This window comes from Microtus pennsylvanicus, chromosome 11, assembly GCF_037038515.1.
Source record: "Microtus pennsylvanicus isolate mMicPen1 chromosome 11, mMicPen1.hap1, whole genome shotgun sequence".
Taxonomy (NCBI): domain Eukaryota; kingdom Metazoa; phylum Chordata; class Mammalia; order Rodentia; family Cricetidae; genus Microtus; species Microtus pennsylvanicus.
This window is the reverse complement of record NC_134589.1, coordinates 69,674,656-69,696,580: the sequence shown is the minus strand read 5'-3', so window position 1 is coordinate 69,696,580 and position 21,925 is coordinate 69,674,656. Positions and strand designations below refer to the sequence as shown.

At 43.5% G+C, this 21,925-nt stretch overlaps 2 protein-coding genes across 4 annotated transcripts in view; both read right to left on the bottom strand.

Annotated features, from left to right (window-relative positions):
* Positions 1-3,892: 3,892 nt before the first annotated feature.
* Positions 3,893-7,769, bottom strand: LOC142860864 (trafficking protein particle complex subunit 2-like). Of its 3 annotated transcripts, none has more exons than XM_075992708.1 (2): positions 7,639-7,769; positions 3,893-4,624 (listed from the first exon to the last, which is right to left on the bottom strand). In XM_075992708.1, exon 2 carries the CDS (start codon positions 4,586-4,588, stop codon positions 4,166-4,168), a length of 423 nt encoding a protein of 140 aa, XP_075848823.1. In that variant the 5' UTR covers positions 4,589-4,624; positions 7,639-7,769; the 3' UTR covers positions 3,893-4,165. The 3 variants fall into 3 exon arrangements, with proteins under 3 accessions (XP_075848823.1, XP_075848825.1, XP_075848824.1); XM_075992710.1 differs by lacking the exon at positions 7,639-7,769 and adding an exon at positions 7,498-7,612; XM_075992709.1 differs by lacking the exon at positions 7,639-7,769 and adding an exon at positions 6,913-7,062.
* Positions 7,770-14,241: 6,472 nt separating this feature from the next.
* Positions 14,242-21,925, bottom strand: part of Sec24a (SEC24 homolog A, COPII component) — a 67,142-nt gene continuing 59,458 nt past the window's right edge. The window contains exons 22-23 of the mRNA XM_075992707.1: positions 18,655-18,758; positions 14,242-15,925 (exon numbers count right to left, since the gene is read on the bottom strand). Of these exons, the coding sequence (XP_075848822.1) occupies positions 15,811-15,925; positions 18,655-18,758 (219 nt within the window). The 3' untranslated portion in view covers positions 14,242-15,810. The remainder of the gene's footprint in view (positions 15,926-18,654; positions 18,759-21,925) is intronic.

The following is a 21,925-nucleotide window of genomic DNA, read 5'->3' as shown; positions in this document are numbered from 1 at the left end:
ATATATACAGTGTTCTACCTGTATACCAGAAGAGGGCATCAGATCTCACTACAGATGGTAGTGAGCCAGCATGTGGTAGCTGGGAATTGAACTCAGGACCTTTGGAAGAACAGGAAGTGCTCTTTTTTTTTAATTTTTTTTTATTGATAAAAGAAGAATAAAGGGAAAAAAAAACAAATTTCCACCTCCTCCCAGCCTCCCATTTCCCTCCCCCTCCTCCCACTCTTCTCCCCCTCCTCCCACTCTTCTCCCCCTCCTCCCACCCCTCTCCCCTTCCCAGGAAGTGCTCTTAACTACTGAGCCATCTCTCCAGCCCCCAAGACAGGAGAATTTTATGGTCTAGAAACACAATGAAATGTACTGGATGGCTAAGGGCTCGCCTGACATGTAGGAGGCCCAATTCAATACAAAAAAAAAACCCATGAAAACAAGAGAAAGGGTTGAAAGCTGATAAAAAGGTGAGCGAAGGGTTGGTTCCTTCCTTCCTCTTCTTGACAGTACTTTCACGGCAGCTGCCTCCAGGGGCTGCCTAGCTCCAGACGCAGTACCTGCTCCTGTCTCCCTTGGAGAGCTCCTGGTACGCGGAGCAACAGTTCCTAGAGGTCATTGGGTCCACCTCTTCCCCTTCTAGAGGGAAAGGGAAGTTAAACTTTTGGCCCCAGGGCCAGGTTAGAGCCCAGGCCTTGAGACCCCCTCCATCCACGAACTGGAGACCTTTCTAGTAGAACTCAGCAACCCTGTTTTGGAGATTCTTCTCCAGAGAAGCACAGAGAATCTCCTGTTTTGGAGATTCTTCTCCAGAGAAGCACATTATAATTGCTTATTCTTTTATCAGTTACCATTGACACCCCCAACTCCCCCCTCATTTGAGATAGGGTTTCATGTGTACCAGGTTGTCTTAACATTCTGTAGTAGCTGAAGATGCCCTTGAACTTTTGACTCTCCCTTTATTTCCCAAGTGCTAGGATTACAGGCTGGTGCCACCACACCTGGTCTATTGGGTAGGAACCCAGGCTTTGATGAGTGCTAGGCAAGCCCTCTTCCGATGGAACTGCACTCTTTGCCCTGTCGGTAGCCTCTTAGTGTGTCTCATTTGTAAGTTACGTTTATCCCAGACATACATGGACAGGATAAAAAAAAAAAAGTCCCATGTGGTGCACTTGGTACTATTAAATACTGTGTTTCAGGAACTGGCTGGGGAAGCCGAGTGTGCTCATGACCAAAACCCCGGCACTGAAATGGGGTTATAAAGCAGGAACCCCTTCTAAGACAAAAGCACAAGGCTTGTTGAACAAAGGTGGCTGCTGCTAATCTGACCACCTGAGTTTGATCCCAGGGACACACACAACATAATTATATGTAAATTTTTTTTAAAAAGGTGGGTGGTGCCTGAGGAGCACTCTGGCCTCCACAGGAATACACGAAATCAATGCGGGCGGGAGTGGGGGTGGGGTGGGAAATCTACTAGGAGCAGGAGTTAGAACAAAGCCCCCGTAGAGCAGGGGAGGTAGATAATGTGTTTGAATCCATTACTTCTTTGGTTCTCTTCTGGTGCTGGAAATCTAATCCAGAATGCTGTGCCTTCGAGGCGAGAACCAGGAGAGGGAGCTTTGCTCGGCAGCCTTGTGGCAGACATGTTGGGGTGGTACATTTCTCAGGTGATTACGGGGGTGCTGGGGAAACATGCACGTCCATCGTTTTAAACAAGTGCTGCTTGCTTCATCTGTCTGGGACTGCGTAGGGCCGAGTCAACAATTTAATGAGTAGACACACAGCAAAGAACAGGTCAGCATTTGGTGGGGACGACTCGCCAGCTCCCAGCAAGTCTGTTGTGAGTTACTGGGAGGACAGCACCCCCTGCAGGAAGACACCATCAGCAGTAATTTCATTGCAAATTACAAGGTCTCTAAGAGCAAACAATGAATGTCCACACCCCCTGCCGCTCCTGTGTTTTGTGTTCTACCCTGGGTCCCATCTCCCCACGGTTCTCTAGGAGGCAGAATCCGTGTCACTGAGCCCATGACTCCCCCAGCGCCGAGTTGTGGTTTCCACACTAGGCAGAAAACCTTGCTCTTTTCCACAGATGTCTCAGCCACTGAGAGTCCTGACGGCATTACGTGAACATAATGATAGGCTAGGTCTCAAAATGTGATTTTGAGTGATGACAGCACAATCAGATATGGGAAGGAGCTGCCTCAACCTGACCAAGAGGGGCTGTGTATGGGCCTGGAGAACGTGGTGCCGCTCAGGTTGACCGGATACCTACTTTAACTGCTGTGGTCATCTTGCAAGGCAGGTATGATCCCAGGCTGCGCCCTAAAGAGCAGAGACCAGTTCAGTGCAGCGCAGGTGACTCAGTGGTCAGGAAGGGCCATGGTGGGTGCTCAGGACTGCCTGACTCCTCATCTTGTTTTGTTTCTCTTGTGGATTTTTGTGGTGTGTTCACGTAGGACAAACTATCTGTGGCTTTTGACTAGGGGAGGCAGAGTAGATCCAGAATTTGCTCAGTCTTCTCCTTGCTTGGGGCCTGTCCATCACCAAGTCTCAGCTTTGCTTCTGGGAAGATTGTATGCGTCTGCCTGGGGTGTCCTGGCAGCCTTCACGCCACCCACACATTATGCCCTACTAGCAGTTAAGATGACAGCAAGCATGAGACTAAATTCGGGCCAACATGTGGTGTGTACACACACCTCTCACCTCCGGGCCATAGAAGACTTCATTCAGTTCAGGGCTTTGTCCGTTTGGCAGCAGAAACTCTCCACCAAGACGCCAAATCCTTGCAGAGGTGCTTGAGCCTCAGAGTTCTGAAAGGCTGTGGTTCACTCAAATAAACTATATTTTCTATTTTTAGAGGGGGGTTGCTACCGGTTTCTAGCGTTTCCACTTGACACAAGCAGAGGGTTACTGGGTATCTTAAGGCTTATCTATGGCTTAGATAGCTCAGGAGTGCAGAAGAGGGTCCCAGATCTGGAACTGAAGTTATAGATGTTTATGAGCCATCATGTAGGTGCTGGGAATCAAACCCAGGTCCTCTTTTAGAGCAGCAAGTGCTCTAATCCCTGAGCACCCCCACCCCTGCTTTTTTTTTTTTTTGGAGGCAGGATGTCACTAGGTAGCCAGGCAAGAAATCCACTGGCCAGCCGGGCGGTGGTGGCGCACGCCTTTAATCCCAGCACTCGGGAGGCAGAGGCAGGCGGATCTCTGTGAGTTTGAGGCCAGTCTGGTCTACAAAGGGAGTTCCAGGACAGGCTTCAAAGCTACAGAGAAACCCTGTCTCGAAAAACCAAAACAAAAAACAAGAAATCCACTGGCCTCTGCGTGCTCGAGCGCTCGCTCTCTCTCTCTCTCTCTCTCTCTCTCTCTCTCATTTGTTTTTGAGACAGGGTTTCTCTGTATCTTTGGAGCCTGTCCTGGAACTAGCTCTGTAGACCAGGCAGGCTTTGAACTCACAGAGATCACCCTGCCTCTGCTTCCCAAAGTGCTGTGATGAAAGGTGTGTGCCACCAAGAGCTTTATAAAATGATGTCACTTCACCAGGCAGTCATGGTTCACACCTTGAATCCCAGGCACAAGCAGGTCGATATATCTCAGTCAGTTGTTCAAGGCCCGCCTAATCTACAGAGTAAGTTCCAGGACAGCCAAGGCTACACAAAGAAACCCTGTGTCAGATGGCAGGGGGAAAAGATAATGTTATCTCGGTAAAGGGTCAGAGAGTAGCTTAGTGGTTTGGTTTGGCACAACCCAGGTTTGATTGCCAACACCCACATGAGTGGCTCATAACCATGGGCAGGTCCAGTTCCAGGGGATCCCATGCCTTCTTCTGATCTCTTCAGGTACCAGTCATGAAGATGATGTGTATTCGTATGTAGGACAAACATTCATACACATAAAATAAATATAAATTCTTTTTTAATTATCTCAATTAGTAAAGATATAGGCTTATTCTTAATTTTTGAAATAAAATATTTTAAATTACTGATAACGACTTACAAGCAAATGCTAATGCCGATAACTAACATGAAAAAATGAGATTTTTAAATATACAAGAAATTTCACTATATACAAATAAGCTGAGACATGTGAAGTTTGCCAGGCGTTTTATCCAGCCACTTACAACGCATAAAAACCTGAGCATGTCCCTCTGTGATTTTTAAGCTTTCTGCATTTAGTTTAAAAGATGTTTCTTTCCAAGAAACTGAACTTTCCTTTCAAATGCACTTGAGCGAATAGGAGAATTGGGTTCATAAAAGGGGTTCATGGCAAACCTGATGTACAAGTCATAGACATCAGTGAAGAAGTTCTTGATGCCGTCTTCCTGCCGCATGTCGTGAAGCATGATGAACCGCATGTGCCCGGCGGTGACGAAGGCCGACACGAACCACTCGTTGAATTTGTCCACGGTTTTCAAGTACATGTTGTTGGAGAGCCACATGTTTTCGTCCACCAGGTCCAGAGCGGCGTGCGCTATGAACTGGTTCAGATGGCGATGCTCATCTTTGGGTTCTGCCTTCCCAGCTGGCAAAAACTCCATTTCAAAAACTGGATTATCATGGTGGCCAACAATTACAAAGTAGAAGCTTCCAGACATTGTCTTCTGTATCTGTATAGCTCCTGTAGTGAGATGCTGGCAACAGAAACACCCAGTCAATGCCCGAAAATTTTTTATTTTACTTATTTTTGAGACCAGGTTATCTCTGAAATCTCAATCCTTCTATCTTGTGCTGGTATTATAGGCATTAGCCACCACCCTTAGCTCTATTTATTAAAATTTCAGCCCCCCACCAATTTAATTTGATACTTCTACTATATACTAAACTTGCATACGTATTTCCCTTTTCTTTGGATTTTTGTAATTTTTATGAAACAAACAGAAGGCTGTTTATTATCTAGATTATTTCAATAGGTTCAGAAAATAAATTTAAGAAAACCCGCTGGGTGGTGGCGGTGCACACCTTTAATCCCAGCACACAGGAGGCAGGGGCAGGCAGACTTCTGTGAGTTTGAGGCTAGCCTGGTCTACAGAGTAAGTTCTAGGACAGGCTCCAAAGCTTCAGAGAAACCCTGTCTCAAAACAAACAAACAAAAAAAACACAACCCAAAGCAAACAAAAACAAAAAATTGACAAAAAAAACTACCATCTTTCCACTGATTAAAAACAAAAGACTAGCTGGGCAGTAGTGGCGCACACTTTTAATTTCAGCACTTAGAAGGCAGAGGCAGGCCGGGCGGTGGTGGCGCACGCCTTTAATCCCAGCACTTGGGAGGCAGAGGCAGGCGGATCTCTGTGAGTTCGAGACCAGCCTGGTCTACAAGAGCTAGTTCCAGGACAGGCTCCAAAACCACAGAGAAACCCTGTCTCGAAAAATCAAAAAAAAAAAAAAAAAAAAACAAAAAAAAAACAAAAAAAACAGAAGGCAGAGGCAGGCGGGTCAGAGTTCGAGGCCAGACTGGACTACAGAGCGAGTTCCAAGACAGCCACAGCTACACAGAGAGACCTTGTCTCGAAAAAAACAAAACAAACAAAAACCCAAGAAAAATACAAACTACATCACCATCAACAAATCCAAAAGTAATTTTACAATTAATGGTCACAGTGCAGGGCAGTGGTAGCTCACATCTGAAATCCCAGCACTGGGGAGATGGGGGTGGGGGCGCAGGAAGACTGACAGGAATTTGAGGCCACTTGGGCTACACAGCCAGTTTCAGCCAGTCTGAGCTATAATCTGAGGTGCTGACTTCAAAAACAAAGCCCAAATAGTTCACACAAACAAACAAAACTACAAGCTAAAAGCTTTCTTCCTAAAATCAAAAACTAGGCAGGATCAGGCCTTGGCCTTTTGGCCAAGATCAAGTTTAGGAACTCGGAGAGAGTGCCCCCCTTTGCCACTTCTATGTTGCACTCTCCTGGAGACTTCAGCCAAGAACTAAAGCTAACGGAAAGATAAAGGGCACTCCTACTGTAAAGTCAACTGTCTCAAGGTAACACTGTTGAGGTGAAAAGCCCTGTGGAACCAACTTTCAGCAAGGTCATACGTCACAAGATCAAGCAGCGGGATTTCTCTAGAACAGCAACTAATCCAAGAGTGACTAAGGAACAAGACAAGGGAAACACCTGCCGGGCTGGAGAGAAGGCCCAGCAGTTAAGAACACTGGCTGCTCTTGCAGAGTGCCAAGGTTTCCACTGAAAATCACTGAAGAATTAGGGGCTCTCACCCATTCTTGAAAAGGTGCAGGCAAACAATGGCTGCTGGTTCAGGGGAGTCATTTTCTTCAGTGTGGAGCCACTGTTGCCTGTTCCAGTAAATAACCTCCTATCCATGCTCATGCAAACAGCTCTAATTGGACTCCGTGGGTCTCGTGTGCATGCGTGCATGTGTATGTTAATTAGATTCCGTGGGTCTCCTCTGCGTGTGTGCACACATTTAGCCAGTGTGTAAAGGTACTTGCCATGTACGCATGATGACCCAAGTTCAACTCTAGAACCCACATAAAGGTGCAAGAAGCCAAGTTTGGCTTGGTGGCACATCTCTTAAGCCCTGAACTTAGAAGACAGAGGCAAGAGGCTCTTGAGTTTGAGGCTAGCTTGGCCCACAAAGCAAGTTACAGGTCAGCTAAACTTACATAGAGGGACCTTGGAGAGAAAAGACTGAAATAAGAAACTGACTCCACAAAGCTGTCCTCTGCCCTTCACACAGGATTAGGCTCACTAATGTACTGAATACAAACACAATATTAGTAATTTAAAGAATGTGAAGACATGAAAATAAAAAGGGAACTTATTGGGACAGGGTTCAACGGGAGTGGGATGAGAGGTGTGGAAAGCACATTGTAAACATGTGTGAATTGTCAAAGGATAATAATTTTAAATAATGGAATGTCATCTCCATGTTTATGGACTAAAGATGGCAATACCTATTGGCCTACAAACTCAATGTCGTTTCTTTCAAATACCATCAAACTTGTCTTTGAACTTTCTACACAATTGCAGAAGTTATGACAAAGTGGTACTGGCCTAAATTAGGGCATATTGCCGGACCGTGGTGGCGCACTCCTTTAATCCCAGCACTCAGAAAGCAGAAGCAGGCAGATCTCTGTGAGTTCAAGGCCAGCCTGGTCTACAAGAGCTAGTTCCAGGACACTCAGGGCCGTCTCGAAAAACAAAAACAAAAAAAAAAAAGGGATAAGAATCCACTAAATAACCCCGCACATTTTGCCATTTGATTTACTATTTACTTTTTTGGAGACAAGGTGTTACGTAGTCCAGACTAGCCTCGAAGTATCAGAAGGTGGCTTTGAATTCCTTACCCTTCTGCCTCTCCCTTTCCAGTGCTGAGATTATCCACTACGCCCCTTTTAAAGTTTTTTTTTTTTTAAACTTTTTATTTCCGGACCAAAGCCTCGGTGCTAGGCTCTGCCACCGGCCACACCCCATCCTAAGTAAAACCAAGTCCACACCCACGAAAACGATTAAGCTGTCTTCCCCGCCTCCAGGCCAACCTCCACTCCCCCACTCTCCAGCTCAGGACTTTATCTTGCGACAGGGTCTTGCTGTCCCAGAGACTGGCTTCGAACTTGCGGCGCTGGGATGACGGGCGAGCGCCACTCTGCCCAGGGTGGGGTTCTGACGACTGTAAATACCTCACTTCAGTCGCCTTCCCTCTAGTTCAGGAGTCGCCCCGGTGCCGGCGTAGACAGGGACAAACGACCATGAACCCAAACTTCACGTCCGCCTCCCGGGAGAATCCCGCCCACCGCAGGTGGAGGCGGGGCCGAGCATGCGCACACGGTCGCGCCTGTCCGCGAGCGACTGAACGGCCCCGCCCTGGCGGCCATCTTGACTCGGAGAGTGATCGGGGACTGAGCATGCTCACTAGAGCGCCAAGTGCAAGGTTCCCGGACGCCATCTTGGATCCGGGCGACTCGGACGACCGCGCATACGTCCACGCGTCACTGGTCAAAGCCGCCGCGCGCGAAATTTGGCCGCCATCTTGGGTGAGGGCATGGTAGGGTCCGCACCCTACCTTGTCCGGCTCTTACAGCACTCCTTTTTATTACACGAATACTTGCTGCTGTTGTCACCGATGTTCGCTTGGAGGTGTAGAGGGCCGGCGCGTGCCGTGAGCGGTGGGAGAGACACACCAAACGAGGCACAGCCTGAGACTACCTCGGTGCCAGAAAGCAAAATGGAGGTTGCAGCGCCAGGCTCCTGTGTGCAGTCTGTGGCCCTATTCGTGGGCAGAAATGCGTAATCGGTGGAGGATGGTTTAGGGAGCGGTGCCGCCGGGGTTTGTGTTTCGTGTAGATTTTCACCTCATACTCGGCTTTTTCAAGTGTCTGCCTGATTTCTCACGGGTTTTCCTTATGTACATATTCCAAAAGAGACTTTCCTGGTGACGGCACTCAGTAACCCCAGAAGCTGCTTTTGCTAAATAAAGCATTGACTTCTCTCTTGGGGCCACAGGGTGACTAAAGATGAAGCTTGGCATTTCTGCTTTCATTTTGTGTATACTGAAAACAATAATCTTGGTGTCCCATAAAGGAACAAGTGAACAAAGCAAGGAGCTCTGCACGGGGATTTCGGTTTGTAAAAAGTGGTGTCCGGATCCAAATCGGGGCAGGAGGTTCACTTGGTTAACTGGTGGAGACTATGTCCTTTCCTCATTGGCTGGGGGTTCCACCCTCGTGATTGTTTTTTTTTTTTTTGTTTTGTTTTTTGTTTTGGTTTTTCCGATACAGGGTTTCTCTGTATAGCTTTGGAGCCTGTCCTGGAACTAGCTCTGTAGACCAGGCTGGTCTCGAACTCACAGAGATCAGCCTGCCTCTGCCTCCCGAGTGCTGGGATTAAAGGCGCGCGCCACCACCGCCCGGCTGATTGGTTATTTTTTTAAAAACTAACCAAAGAAAAAAGATAAAGCGTTGTGCTCCAGGCAGCAGGGAATTCTGGAAGGAGAAAGGATGTGTTTAGTTTGTGTAAAAAAAAAAAAAATTACCAGGTGAGCTAGGTTTATGACCCTTGGTAGATTACCTACCTTTGTTAGAAAAACATTAGCACCTCACAGTCTCCTTCCCTTTGGGTTAGAGACCTGCCCACTTCTGTATAGGAAGAGTGCTTATTTACCTATTTCAGGCCCTTCAAATTTGAAGGCACAAAAAGGGCATTGTCTTAAACCTCTGGTTACCTTGATCAGGATGGAAGTGAGGGGGGAAATGCCTGACAGTTCCCTCTACAAGGCTTCAAGTATCATTTGTGGGTTGTTTTTTGTTTTTTGGCTTGTTTTTGGTTTGTTTCTTTGTGTTTGTAGACAAGGTTTCTCTGCACAGCCCTGGCTGTCCTTTAACTGCCTCTGTAGACCAGGCTGGTTTCAAACTCAGAGATCCACCTGCCTCTGTCCCCAGAGTGCTGTGGGTGCCACTACCACCTGGCTTCAGGTATCATCTGAGCCATATAAATATGAACATGTCAGCTCTGAGCAAGCTACTCACAGTTACATCAGTGAGCCCACACCCAAAAGTGCTCCCACAAATAAACATCATACCCCTAACTATGCTCGCACAGAGCAACGTTTTCTGGACTGGAGGTGGAAACAGCAGTCACGGGCTCACTGATGTGTGGAGGCCAGAAGCTGAAGTCGCATCAGCCTTTGTCGCTGCTCCTCTTGGTTTTTGAGGCAGTCTCCCTATGTATCCCTGACCGGCTTTTTTTTTTTTTTTTTTTTTTTTGGTTTTTCGAGACAGGGTTTCTCTGTGGCTTTGGAGCCTGTCCTGGAACTAGCTCTGTAGACCAGGCTGGTCTCGAACTCACAGAGATCCGCCTGCCTCTGCCTCCCGAGTGCTGGGATTAAAGGCGTGCGCCACCATCGCCCGTCCCCTGACCGGCTTTAAACTCATTGTCATGCTTAGCTTGAGAATCTTACAGAAAGTTTTACAATAAATATATTTCAGATATTCAGAAATAAGTGGATCATATGCATTTAAAGCACATTATTGAGCTGGGTAGTGGTGTCACACACCTTTGATACCAAAACTCGGGAGGAAGAGGCAGGTGGATCTCTGTAAGTTCAAGACCAGTATTGTCTACAGCGTGAGATCCAGTACATGCAGAGCTACATGGAAAAACCCTGTCTTGAAAAACTACAACAGAGGCCAGACTAAAAGTTAAAATTCTTAAAGTAAACCTCTGTGACTTCAAGGTGTGGTAGCACACGCCTTTAATCCCAGTGCCTAGAAGGCAGAGACGAACAGGTCTCTGTGAGTTCAAGGTGTAGTAGCAAACACCTTTAATCCCAATGCCTGGGAGGCAGAGGCAGGCGGATCTCTGAGAGTTCAAAGACAGCCTGGTCTACAGGTCAAAGATATACGCTCAAAAAGCAAAAAGTTAACCTAGGAATGTCACAGCTTAGATTCTTAAGCGCCTAGTGATTTAAAGGCGCAAATCAAAAGTGCTCCTGGATAGTAAAAAATTGTAGATTCACAATAGGACAGATTCAGACCACTAAATGAGTCACACTGTTGGATGAACGTACGTAGGCTTGAGAGAGAGAAGAAAAAGAATATAGAGAATAAAGTTGATGATTAAAAAAAAAGAGGTAAAGTCTTTAAAGAGACAGAATAAAGTAAAGTGATAGAGTAAAAATAAGCCGCGTAAAAATGAAAAATTCACAAAGAGTCTGGATTATGTACATTGTGTTTTCTTTAAAATTTTTGACTGTGAAGGAGCTAAGTACAGAGAGACATTTCATTACATGGGCTGCCAAGCTAAACCAGAATGGATATAAGGGTATTATGATTTCAGAATTTGGATCTAAGGATATGATGCTTTGGAAAAGAGTTTCTTATTTTGTTTTTACAGAGGATGAGACCTTGTTCATTTCTTCTATTCCGATTTGGTATGATGGACCACATCCTCCTGAAGGGTTGCTGTGAACATCTTCAGAAAATTGCTTTGCTCAACTGCCAACTGAGATGAAACTAGCACACAGGTTATACCATGAAAGACCTAATTAACGACGCCCCCATTCAGCAGGAAGCAGTTTGGAGAGAAAAAAACTGCGCCCATGTTCCCAAATATTGTTTATAAATGTAGTTTTACATTTAAAGGGGGATATGATATAGATATGAATAATTTGCATTAGTATAGATTTTGCTTTATTGATAGACATTTAAGGTCAATTTTGTTATATGTATAAATGTTTCTAATGTAACTTTTACTTGATAACTGTTTCGTTATATGTAATTTTGCTATGTTAAAGTTAAAGCCTTTCTTTTTTGTTTAAACAGAAAAAGGGGAAGTGATGGGGGAGTGTCATATATCAATCTGTTGATTTCATTGGTTAAGCAATAAAGAAACTGTTAGGCCCATTTGATAGGCCCACCCTTAGGTGGGAGGAGTAAACAGAACAGAACGCTGGGAGGAAGAGGAAGTGAGGTCAGACTCGACAGCTCTGCTCTCCGGAGCAGACGCAGGAGAGACGCCATGCTACCTGCTCCAGGGAAGACGCACGCTATGAAGCTCGGCCTTCATAAAGATTAAACTCCAGTTTAGGCAAAGACAAGAATTAAAGAAAACAGCTCTGGTCATGATCCTTACACCTTTAATCCCAACACAGGAGACAGAGACTGTTGGATCTCTTTTGAGTTCAAAGCCAGCCCGGTCTACAAAGTGAGTTCCAGGCCAGCCAGGGCTACATAGTAAAACTGTCTTAAACAACAAAGGAATTAATTAAAAGACATATAATAGAAATTCTGAGAGTAAAAGAAGAGGGTGGGGTAGAAAAATAACTATGTACTGAACATGGTGGCACAGTCTCGGAATCCCAGCAGTTGGTTGGCAGAGGCAGGATGGCACGAGGTCTATCTGGACTAGGTGAGCTGTAAGCCAGCCGCTGCTGCATAGAGACCTTGTTAGTGGTGGTTGGGATTGGGTATTTCCAGGTTCTTGACCTCTTGTCCAAATAATGGAAAAATAAGTCTTCATACAATTCACAAAAATCGTAAGGTAGCTTTATTCAAAGCCAAGCAATAAACAGTTTAGAAAGGAATACCGTCAAGATGGATAGTGGCCACGGACTGAGGTGCTGCAGGGCCAGGTTACTGTTCGGGGCTTCCTTTGGCACAGTTTGGGTGGCTCTGATGATAGGTCAGTTAGTCACGTCCCTCGTCAAGATGCATGACTTTATCATGTGTGTGCTCAGCAATGCATAGGCCAAAAAGGTAAACTGGGGTTCTCCCTGCAAGTCTAAGTTTACCGTATTGTACATGCTCCCCAAACCATTTCAGGACAGATCAGCCATGAGATTTTAACTTCTGCCCTGCATTTCTTTGTGTGTGGAGGTCAGAGACAACCTTTTGGAGTCATATGTCCCAGGGATCAACCTCAGATCTTCAGTAAGCATGTTTCCTCCCAAGCTATCTCTCCAGCCCTGTCTGCTCTTTATACACATTGCTTCCAGTATATTGGGAATATATTTGAAAGGAAACTAAATCTGATTATTGTTAGGGTAGGAGAAACTTAAGGTACACATGTTGCCCAATGCAGCTCGTGTATGAGGTTGCTAGGTTCATTTTTGAGAGATTTGGGTAAAGGAAATAGGCTGCCAAAGTGCATCACAAGAAGGGGGTGTGCACTACCCAGTCCAAGTAGATACCATGTTACTTAACTGTTCCTTTGCTTGGCTGCCTCAAAAAAAAAAAATCCTCCAAATAGAAAAACTATTTGAAAAGAAGATAGCCAGGGACTTTGTGGGGCTGGGGAACCAGGATCTTATGGTTAAAGTGGCAGCTAAAGAACAAGCAAGGTAAACATTGAAACAATGAGCCCAGAGGAGCATTAAGGACAAAAACACAATTAAGTGGGCAGTGCCTTTAATTCCAGCACTCAGGAGACAGAGGCAGGTGATTTAGCCAGCCTGGTCTACAGAGCAAGTTCCAGGCTGAGGCCACCAATCTGGACTATAAATAACCAGTCACTGTTTATAAGCTCTTTTAATTAACTTTATTGAATATCAGATTCATAAGTCAGCACAGATCAGACGACTGTTCGCATGGGTTACAAATGACTTTTTAAAAAACAGGAATAAACCAGTGAAAATTACAGTCTGTGAGAAGGAAGACAAATCTTGTTTAACATTTCAGAGAAGTGAGACGAACACAACACATTGAAGATCAATACTTATTTTTGATTCGCGAACACGAATTTAATGTTTCAATATTATACACTACTTTACAAAATTAAATTTTCTATGTAAGGATTGTGTTTCTAATAGTTAAAACTGTGAAATCACATTTGGTGGTCCCCTAGATAACAGCTGTTATGCATCTCTGATTAGAGTTTAAACCTTTTATTCTAATTATTGCAAACAGTCTATTAGACTCAATATATTACATTAAATTAAAACATATGCAAGCTAAAACAAATGGTACTGCTTGAGTGAATATTAGTATGTCAGACTTAGAGAAACATTATTTTAAAAATTCTAGAAATTAGAAAAATAGAGTACTTTTTATGGTAGAACTGCCATGCTCAGATTTATATATCAAGATTGCCCTTGTCTGTTACTTTAGTAGTTGTAGATCTGTAGAAAATTCAAGGATCTTTCAGAATTTACAACTACAATAAAAAAAATATGGCATAGTGTAAATATCAGTTGTTTTACATCGGGAAGTAATACAGGATGATAGTACGGGTAGTGTCTTACTGCCAAAACAAAACAACTAAAAAACACATTCAATATTGTAAAAAATAACTTTATCAATATCCCACAAAGGTTCATTCTCTTATCTGGAGAATGAAAATCATGAACCCTAAATAGTTATGTTTTTATGACTGTTATAAAATTACTCTGGATTGCACGTTACATAATATCTAAAATAAAATTTAAATTTGTGAAATATACTAACCAAGCAGGTGCTAGCTAGTAAGGGTCAGACTCACTCACTCAAGGACTGAGGCACAAGGGAGGTTTCCCTAGGAGAACAACGTTTCCTCTGGGAGATTCCTTACTACGAAGAAAGAACCTACAAATGCCAACATTTAAAATCACACTAAGAAGAAAACTAGTTCATTTAGTGGAACATCAGTACATAATGGCTGTTTCTTAAAAAGGGGAAATTATATATATATATTTAATGGGTTATAGTTTGAAAGTGCTTCCCAATAAATGAAGCAGCTTTCAAGAGAAATTCAGTTCAGTGTGCTATGTTTACACTGAAACAAAATAATTTTTCTTTTCTTTTTTTTTTTTTGAGACAAAGTCTGGCTGGTCTGGCACTTGCTATATAGCCCAGGCTAGCAATTCTCTGGCCTTGGCCTCGCAAGGACCGGTTAGGGATAATGTACCATCATGTCTGGGTTGGGATAAACAAGAAGACCCTTAACACTGTAGTCTCATGAAGCACAGTTATTCTGAAGCAGCTGGCAGACAGTAGTTGTGTGCTCCAGGGACCTGTTGCTTCCCTTCCCAGGAGTTAAGTTAGCCCATGGGGGTGTCAACCTGAAAGTTACTAGTTCATTGGTGATCATGTGAGACCGAGATTGTCAACACATTTCTAACTATGAAAACATAAAACAAAAAATCTCTTCATTAAGTATTACATACAAACATCATTGAAGAAGTTCATACAAGACAAGATGAACCTGTGAAAAGTAAGCCAAACTTCAAAAAACATCACAGCACTTTAAATACACATGGATAATTTACCTATATGTAAACAAAAGCCATCTGATAGTTTGACTGTATAGCTCTCTAACTGAATCAAAACAAGCAGTCTTTAGAGCATGTTCAGAAATCAAGTTTCTCTTCTAACTTTAACACAATGGATTTGTAGTCTTATTATCTACCAACGCCAAGAGCAGCATTCATACTTTAGTAGATTTTAATATCCCAGAATATACGAGTGGCTTCCAATTATTAAACTCCTTAGAGAGATATTTATTCACTTTGAGGTCACATTTACTGAGCCGTTAGCTTCTTTCACTCTCATTTTACCAAAATACCACTTTAATGTTTTACCAGTCACAGCAATGTACCAAACAAAATCCCATGCACAGAATCAAGATAACCCAAATCTCCCAGCTCCTATTACCATTGCCAGTCCCGATATGGTTATGAAGACAGCTCTGATTCTATTCATGGCAGAATAAAACAGCAGAAAACCACCTAATTACAGTTTTCACCTCAAATTAAAGTGATTTTGTTCAAGTAAAGAGAATACTGACAGACTTTAAAGCTTGACAATTACTTTCTCTTCTTCCCAAGCAAGGCCAGAACTAGTTTCCTTCAGTTTCTGTTAACATGATCCTTTTCCTCCCTTAAAAAAGGGTGGGGGTGGGGCAAAAATGTAAAGGGAATAATTCTAGCTTTTCTACAGTCGATTTTCCAATTTAAAAAAATCATTATTGATAGATTTGAAACTTCCCTGCAACACTTAGTTTTGTGAGGTTTTTAAATGTAGCAGCCAAAAACTCAGAAAAATAAAAAAATGAGAACTAGAAATGCAGAACACAGAAGTCTTTATTTTATAAAATGTACTTTGCCTCTGCGATATTGTCTCATCTCAATCCGTAACAACTCAAACATAGTTGGCAGCAAAGGAAAAAAAAGGCTTCCAATCGTACAGACCTCTATTTTGATTTGAAAAATACAGTATTTTGGAGTTGCACATCTGCCTCTCTGCTGTGGTCCATTATCTGCTATAGTTGTTGAAATCACAGTGAAACATCTTAATCGTCACATTTGTTCACAATCTGCAGGAGGAAAGGAAGGTGCTGCATTCTCGGGAGCTGCGCAAGTGATTCCTCAGCAGCCCCTCTCTTCACTTGTTCACCTGCTGCTGTACGTGCAGGAGGAATTCATAATACGACAGTGCGGATTCCGTTCTGTCTTCTACCAGGTTCTGAAGGAAGGCTGCCTTCATTGGACTCTCCTCCCTTAGAAAGAAAAGGCAAGAGTGGTTTTGTGCGCGTTAGATGCAGAATAAACCGTGAATTTTTCCTGGGCTATTGATTCACTATGGTAATTAAAATGACTTTGACCAGGGCTGGAGAGATGGCTCAGAGGTTAAGAGCACTGCCTGCTCTTCCAAAGGTCCTGAGTTCAATTCCCAGCAACCACATGGTGGCTCACAACCATCTGTAATGAGATCTGGTGCCCTCTTCTGGCCTGCAGGCATACACACAGAATATTGTATCCATAATAAATAAATAAATAAATATTTTAAAAAAAAATGACTTTGACCATATAAATGGCTACGCCTAGAGGCTGGGGAGAAGGCTCAGTGGTTTACAGCATTGCTGCTCTTAGAGAGGAACTAGGCTCACTTGGTTTTAGTACCTACAGGGTGGATCACAACTGCTTCTAAGTCCAGTTCTAGAGGACCCAATGTCCTCTTCTGACTTCCAAGGGCACCAGGTATGCACATGATACACATACATACATGTAGACAAAACACCTATGTTGTGGAATATTATTTTAACTAGGCAAAGATGTGCTACATTTGTTTATGCTGCAGACTATCACTTTAACTGTGTAAAGGTGTGTTACTTTTGTTTTTGTTTTAAAGATTTATTTATTTATTATGTATACAGTATTCTCAGTACACTGCCTGCAGGCCAGAAGAAGGCACCAGATCTCATTACAGATGGTTGTAAGCCACCATGTGGTTGCTGGGAATTGAACTCAGGACCTTTGGAAGAGCAGGCGGTGCTCTTAACCACTGAGCCATCTCTCCAGCCCGTGTGTTACTTTTGTTTATGCTGCATTTGTTCGACAGTTAGGATGTGTGTTTAATTATGTAAAGATGTGTTGCATTTGTTTCACCTGCCTAAGGCACCTGATTGGTCTAATGAAAAGCTGAATGGCCAATAGCTAGGCAGTGCTGCCAGGCAGAGAATAAACAGAAAGAGAGCATGAACGACATCACACGCCCAGGGCAAGAAGCTAGGCAGTCATCAGCCAGCCATAGAGATAGCAAGAAAGTAAGAAAAGGTAAAAAGACCCAAGACAGGGGGCTGGAGAGATGGCTCAGTGGTTAAGAGCATTGCCTGCTCTTCCAAAGGTCCTGAGTTCAATTCTCAGCAACCACATGGTGGCTCACAACCATCTGTAATGAGGTCTGGTGCCCTCTTCTGGCCTTCAGGCATACATGCAGAAAAAATATTGTATACTAAATAAATATATATATATATATAAAAGACCCAAGACAAAGAGAAAAAGATTAAGTTAAAAGAGACGGCCAGAAATGAACTTAAGCTAGGCCGAGCATTCAAAACTAATAAGCCTGTTAGGCTGGCTGGGTGGCAGACCAAAAGACAAAGCCTGGTACACACACACACACACACTTATGTATGTATAAATATTTAAAAAAAAAGCTACGTATAGAATTTTCTCTGAGAATATGTGGCTGATATGTAATCATAGTATTTAGGAAAGTTTTAACATTAGGGTTAGGAGAAACTACTGGAATTTTTTTTTATCAGCAAATTTATTGAAAGATTAGTAATTCTTTTTCTTTCTTTTCTCTCTCTCACTCTCTCTTTTCTTCTCTCTGTCTTTCTTTCTTTGGTTTTTCAAGACAGGGTTTCTCTGTGTAGCCCTGGATGTTCTGGAACTTGCTTTTTAGACTGGGCTGGCTCGGACTCAGACTCTGCCTCCTGAGTGCTGGATGAAAGGGGTGCACCAAGCCGGGCGGTGGTGGCGCACGCCTGTAATCCCAGCACTCGGGAGGCAGAGGCAGGCGGATCTCTGTGAGTTCGAGGCCAGCCTGGTCTACAAAGGGAGTTCCAGGATAGGCTCCAAAGCCACAGAGAAATCCTGTCTCGAAAAACCAAAAAAAAAAAAAAAAAAAAAAAGAAAGGGGTGCACCACCACACACAATGAAAGTTTAGTAATTCTAATAATTGATTATCATGCATAGTTGATGACTATATATTGAATTTATATTGAATTACATTTTATTCTATATTATTTTTATTTAATTTTATTAATTATTTATTTATCTTGGTTTTCCAAGACAGGGTTTCTCTGTGTAAAGGCCCTGGCTGTCCTGGAACTCACACTCTGCGACCAGGCTGGCCTCGAACTAACAGAGATCTGCCTGCCTTTGCTTCCGGAGTAGTGGGTTAAACGTATGTGTCACCTCTGCCCAGCTATTTTTCTTTTTCTTTTTGGTTATACAGAGAAATCCTGTATAAAAAAAAAAAAAGACTATGTGTCTTTGGGCTCAAGGATGCACTTAAACTGATGAGGCTCCGGCTTCAACCTCTCAAGTGCTGGGATCACAAGCACGTGTCCCATGCACTGTTTTTTTTTTTTTTTTTGGATTTTCGAGACAGGGTTTCTCCGTAGCTTTTGGTTCCTGTCCTGGAACTAGCTCTTGTAGACCAGGCTGGCCTCGAACTCACAGAGATCCGCCTGCCTCTGCCTTCCAAGTGCTGGGATTAAAGGCGTGCGCCACCACCGCCTGGCCCACCATGCACTGTTTTATATTGATCCTGGGGACGGAACCCAGAATATGCTATATAAGATTCTACCAACTAAGTTACATCCCCTTACCCTCCTATGTTCTTTTAAAAGGTTTACTTACAAATTGGGTCATATACATATTAAACATGTCCTTTTAAGCCCAAACATTAATTGACACATTAAAAATCTCACTTACCTGATTACATAGAGTATTGGGAAAAATGGCCTCTGTTCTCTAAGCCATGAGATGAAAGCTATTGTTCTGGCAGATTCTGGCGTATCAAGTTCGGGAAGGTCTGTCTGTTAAACAGAGCTCTAGTTAGTGCGATTATTGTGTGGTCTGAAGCACTCTTCAGACTGTAGCATTAACAGTCAGCTGATGATTCTGTTCACCACCAAGTGGATCGTTTAGGCTCTGAAGTAATTCTGTTTCTGCTGCAAATACGTGGTTTTGCCACTGCTACACTGGAGTAAGTGGATGTGCTGTGCTGCGCTGTGCTGCAATAAAATCCTAACTACAGAGCAGGCGCCAAGCTCCTCGGCCCAGTGTGTGCAGTCGTGTCTAGGAAAATCTCCCAGCTCTTCACTTCAGATGGGATTTATAATCAGCTGACTCATCAAGGTGGCTACTACTAATATGACAGTTTTCTTATTTCAGTACTTAAAATGCCTACTCATCCAGTCCAGGAGTTTTGCTCAAGAACTGAAAGCTCTTGACATCTAAGTCTTTCTAAAAATATGAGTCCTGAGAACTGGGAGATGAATGACTCAGTGGGGACAGGCACTTTCTGCCAAGCCCGAGGACCTGAGTTTGATCCGTGGGACCCACTTGATAGGCAGAAAGAACCAACCCCCCAAAATTGTTCTCTGACTCCACAATTGAGCCTTGACATGCATAGCCAACTGCAATGAAGAAATAGATAAAATAAAAATTAAAAAATGAGTACTTTAACTACTGCACAGAACCCATCTGGATGAAACCTATTGGTATATAAAGTGGTTAAATAACTTAACAGTAGGTACTGGAAAAATAAGACAAATTTAACTTCATAATTTAAAATAGTGTGTACTTGGTTAACTCCTCTATAAGGGCACTTCAATAACCAATATTAATCTAACTGAAGCTGATCACATTATCTGTTATATAATAGTGTGGTCATATATTTAATTTTCACTTATGTGCAGCAGGTGTTTTATTTTGTTTTTGATTTTTCAAGACAGAGTTTCTCTGTAATGGTCCTAGCTGTCCTGGAACTTGCTTTGTAGACCAGGCTGGCCTTGTCCTCTGCCTCCCAAGTGCTTGGATTAAAGGCGTGCACCACCACCACCACCCAACCTGTTTATTTATTTATTTATATTTTGAAGCAGGGTTTTAATTTGTAGCTCATACAGCCTCCGCTGAGATTAAAGCTGGAGACTGGAGGCCACCATATCTAGCACCACACAGCAGTTTTTTTAAAAAAAAATATTTATTTATTTATTATGCATACAATATTCTGTCTGTGTGTATGCCTACAGGCCAGAGGAAGACACCAGACCCCATTACAGATGGTTGTGAGCCACCATGTGGTTGCTGGGAATTGAACTCAGGACCATTGGAAGAGCAGGCAATGCTCTTAACCTCTGAGCCATCTCTCCAGCCCCCACACAGCAGTTTTTAAAGAACCCTGTCAAAGATCAGGAAATCACTTGCTCAAAATACAAAAACAAAAGGCTGGTACATAAGCTCATTGGTAGATCTGATGCTTGCCTCGTGTGTACAAGGCTCTGGATTTAATAATCCTTCCTAAAAGAGGGGGGTTGTAGAGGAAGAGAGAGAGACAGGCAGGCACTAATCACATGTGCAGCAACACAACACTTTTTTTTTTCCATTAACTAAATTCACTATTTTCTCCTCAAAAGACAATACTTTTTTTTAACTGTTAAAATAATTTATTATTGGGCTGGAGAAGTGGCTCAGTAGTTAAGAGCACTGACTATCCTGCCAGAGAATCAGGGTTCGATTTCCAGCCTCTACAGGGTGGTTAACAACTGTGTGTACTCCAGTCTCAAGAGACTGATATCCTTCCTCTTCTCGCCCCTTTGAGCACCAGGCATACACAAGGCAAACAGACATACATGCAGCCAATCCCCCCAATACATTAAAATTTTTTATTATTATGTGTATATGTGCATGATGTGTGCACACATGGGGAAATGCCACAGGGGACATGTAGATGCCAGAGGACAACTCTGTGGAGTTGGTTCTCCCATTCACCTTACTTGGGTTCTGGCGATCAAACTCAGATCTCATTGTGCCTGGTCTAGAACACAAGAGAGCCTCCCGAGTGCCAGCACGCCCCGCTGAGAATTACCATTCTAAACACAGCTGATGATGGTGCACTTCGGAGGCTGGGGTAGAAGTGCTGTAAGATTGTGACTAGCCTAATCTACATTGTGAGTTCTTGGAGCCAGGGCAATGCAGTACGACCCTGACTGAAAAGAATCACCCTACCATAAGAAAACAATGCCATTCTCAGCTGAGCAGAATAGTGCACACCCATAATCCTCACAACAGGGAGGCTCAGGCCATGATTTTGGAGCCAACGTGGATTACAAAGCAAGACTCAGACTCATCTCAAGTTTGGTGTTTTTTTTTTTTTGCTTTTGAGATGATCTCACTGTGTAGTTCTGACTGTCCTGGAACTCCCTATGTAGACTCCCTATGTAGACCAGGTTGACCTGGAATTCAGAGATCCACCTGCCTCTGCTTTCTGAATGCTGGGATTAAAGGTGTGTGCCACCACACCCAACCACAAGAACTATCTCAAAAACAAAACCAACAGGCACGTACCCAGGCACCCATGCTCTTCCAGTCTCAGAAGGAGAAATAGGTTCAACTTATTATGCGAGGTTAGTTTGGGTTACGCAACAAGTCCTGTCAAAAAACTGAGGGAAGAGGCTGGAGATTGCTCAGCTTTTGCAGAGTACCTGGGTTCAATTCCTATCACCCACATGGTACTCACAACCATCCATAAGTCCAGTCCCAGGGTATCTACCACCCTGTTCTAACCTCCATAGGCACCAGGCATGCATGTGATATACACATTTGCATACACGCAAAACATTCATACATACAAAATAAAAACGACCCTGAGGCTAACCAAATACCATTAGAAAACAAGATAAGCCAGGTGTGGTGGCTCAAGAGGCAGAGGCAAGTGGTTCTCTGTGTTTGAGGCCAACTTGGTCTTAAATAATGAGTTCTAGGCCAGCCAGGGCTGCATAATGAGACCCTGTCTAAAAAGAAACAAACAAACAAATAAATCACCCCAAACCCAACCAAACAAAAAAGATAAGATGAGCCTGGCATAGTGGTGTGTGGCTGTAGTCCTATCTCCTAGAGAGGCTGAGGCATAAGGATCCCTTTGAGTCCATGGATCATAGATAAACCCGAGCAACACTGCAAGATCCCAAACGAAACCATA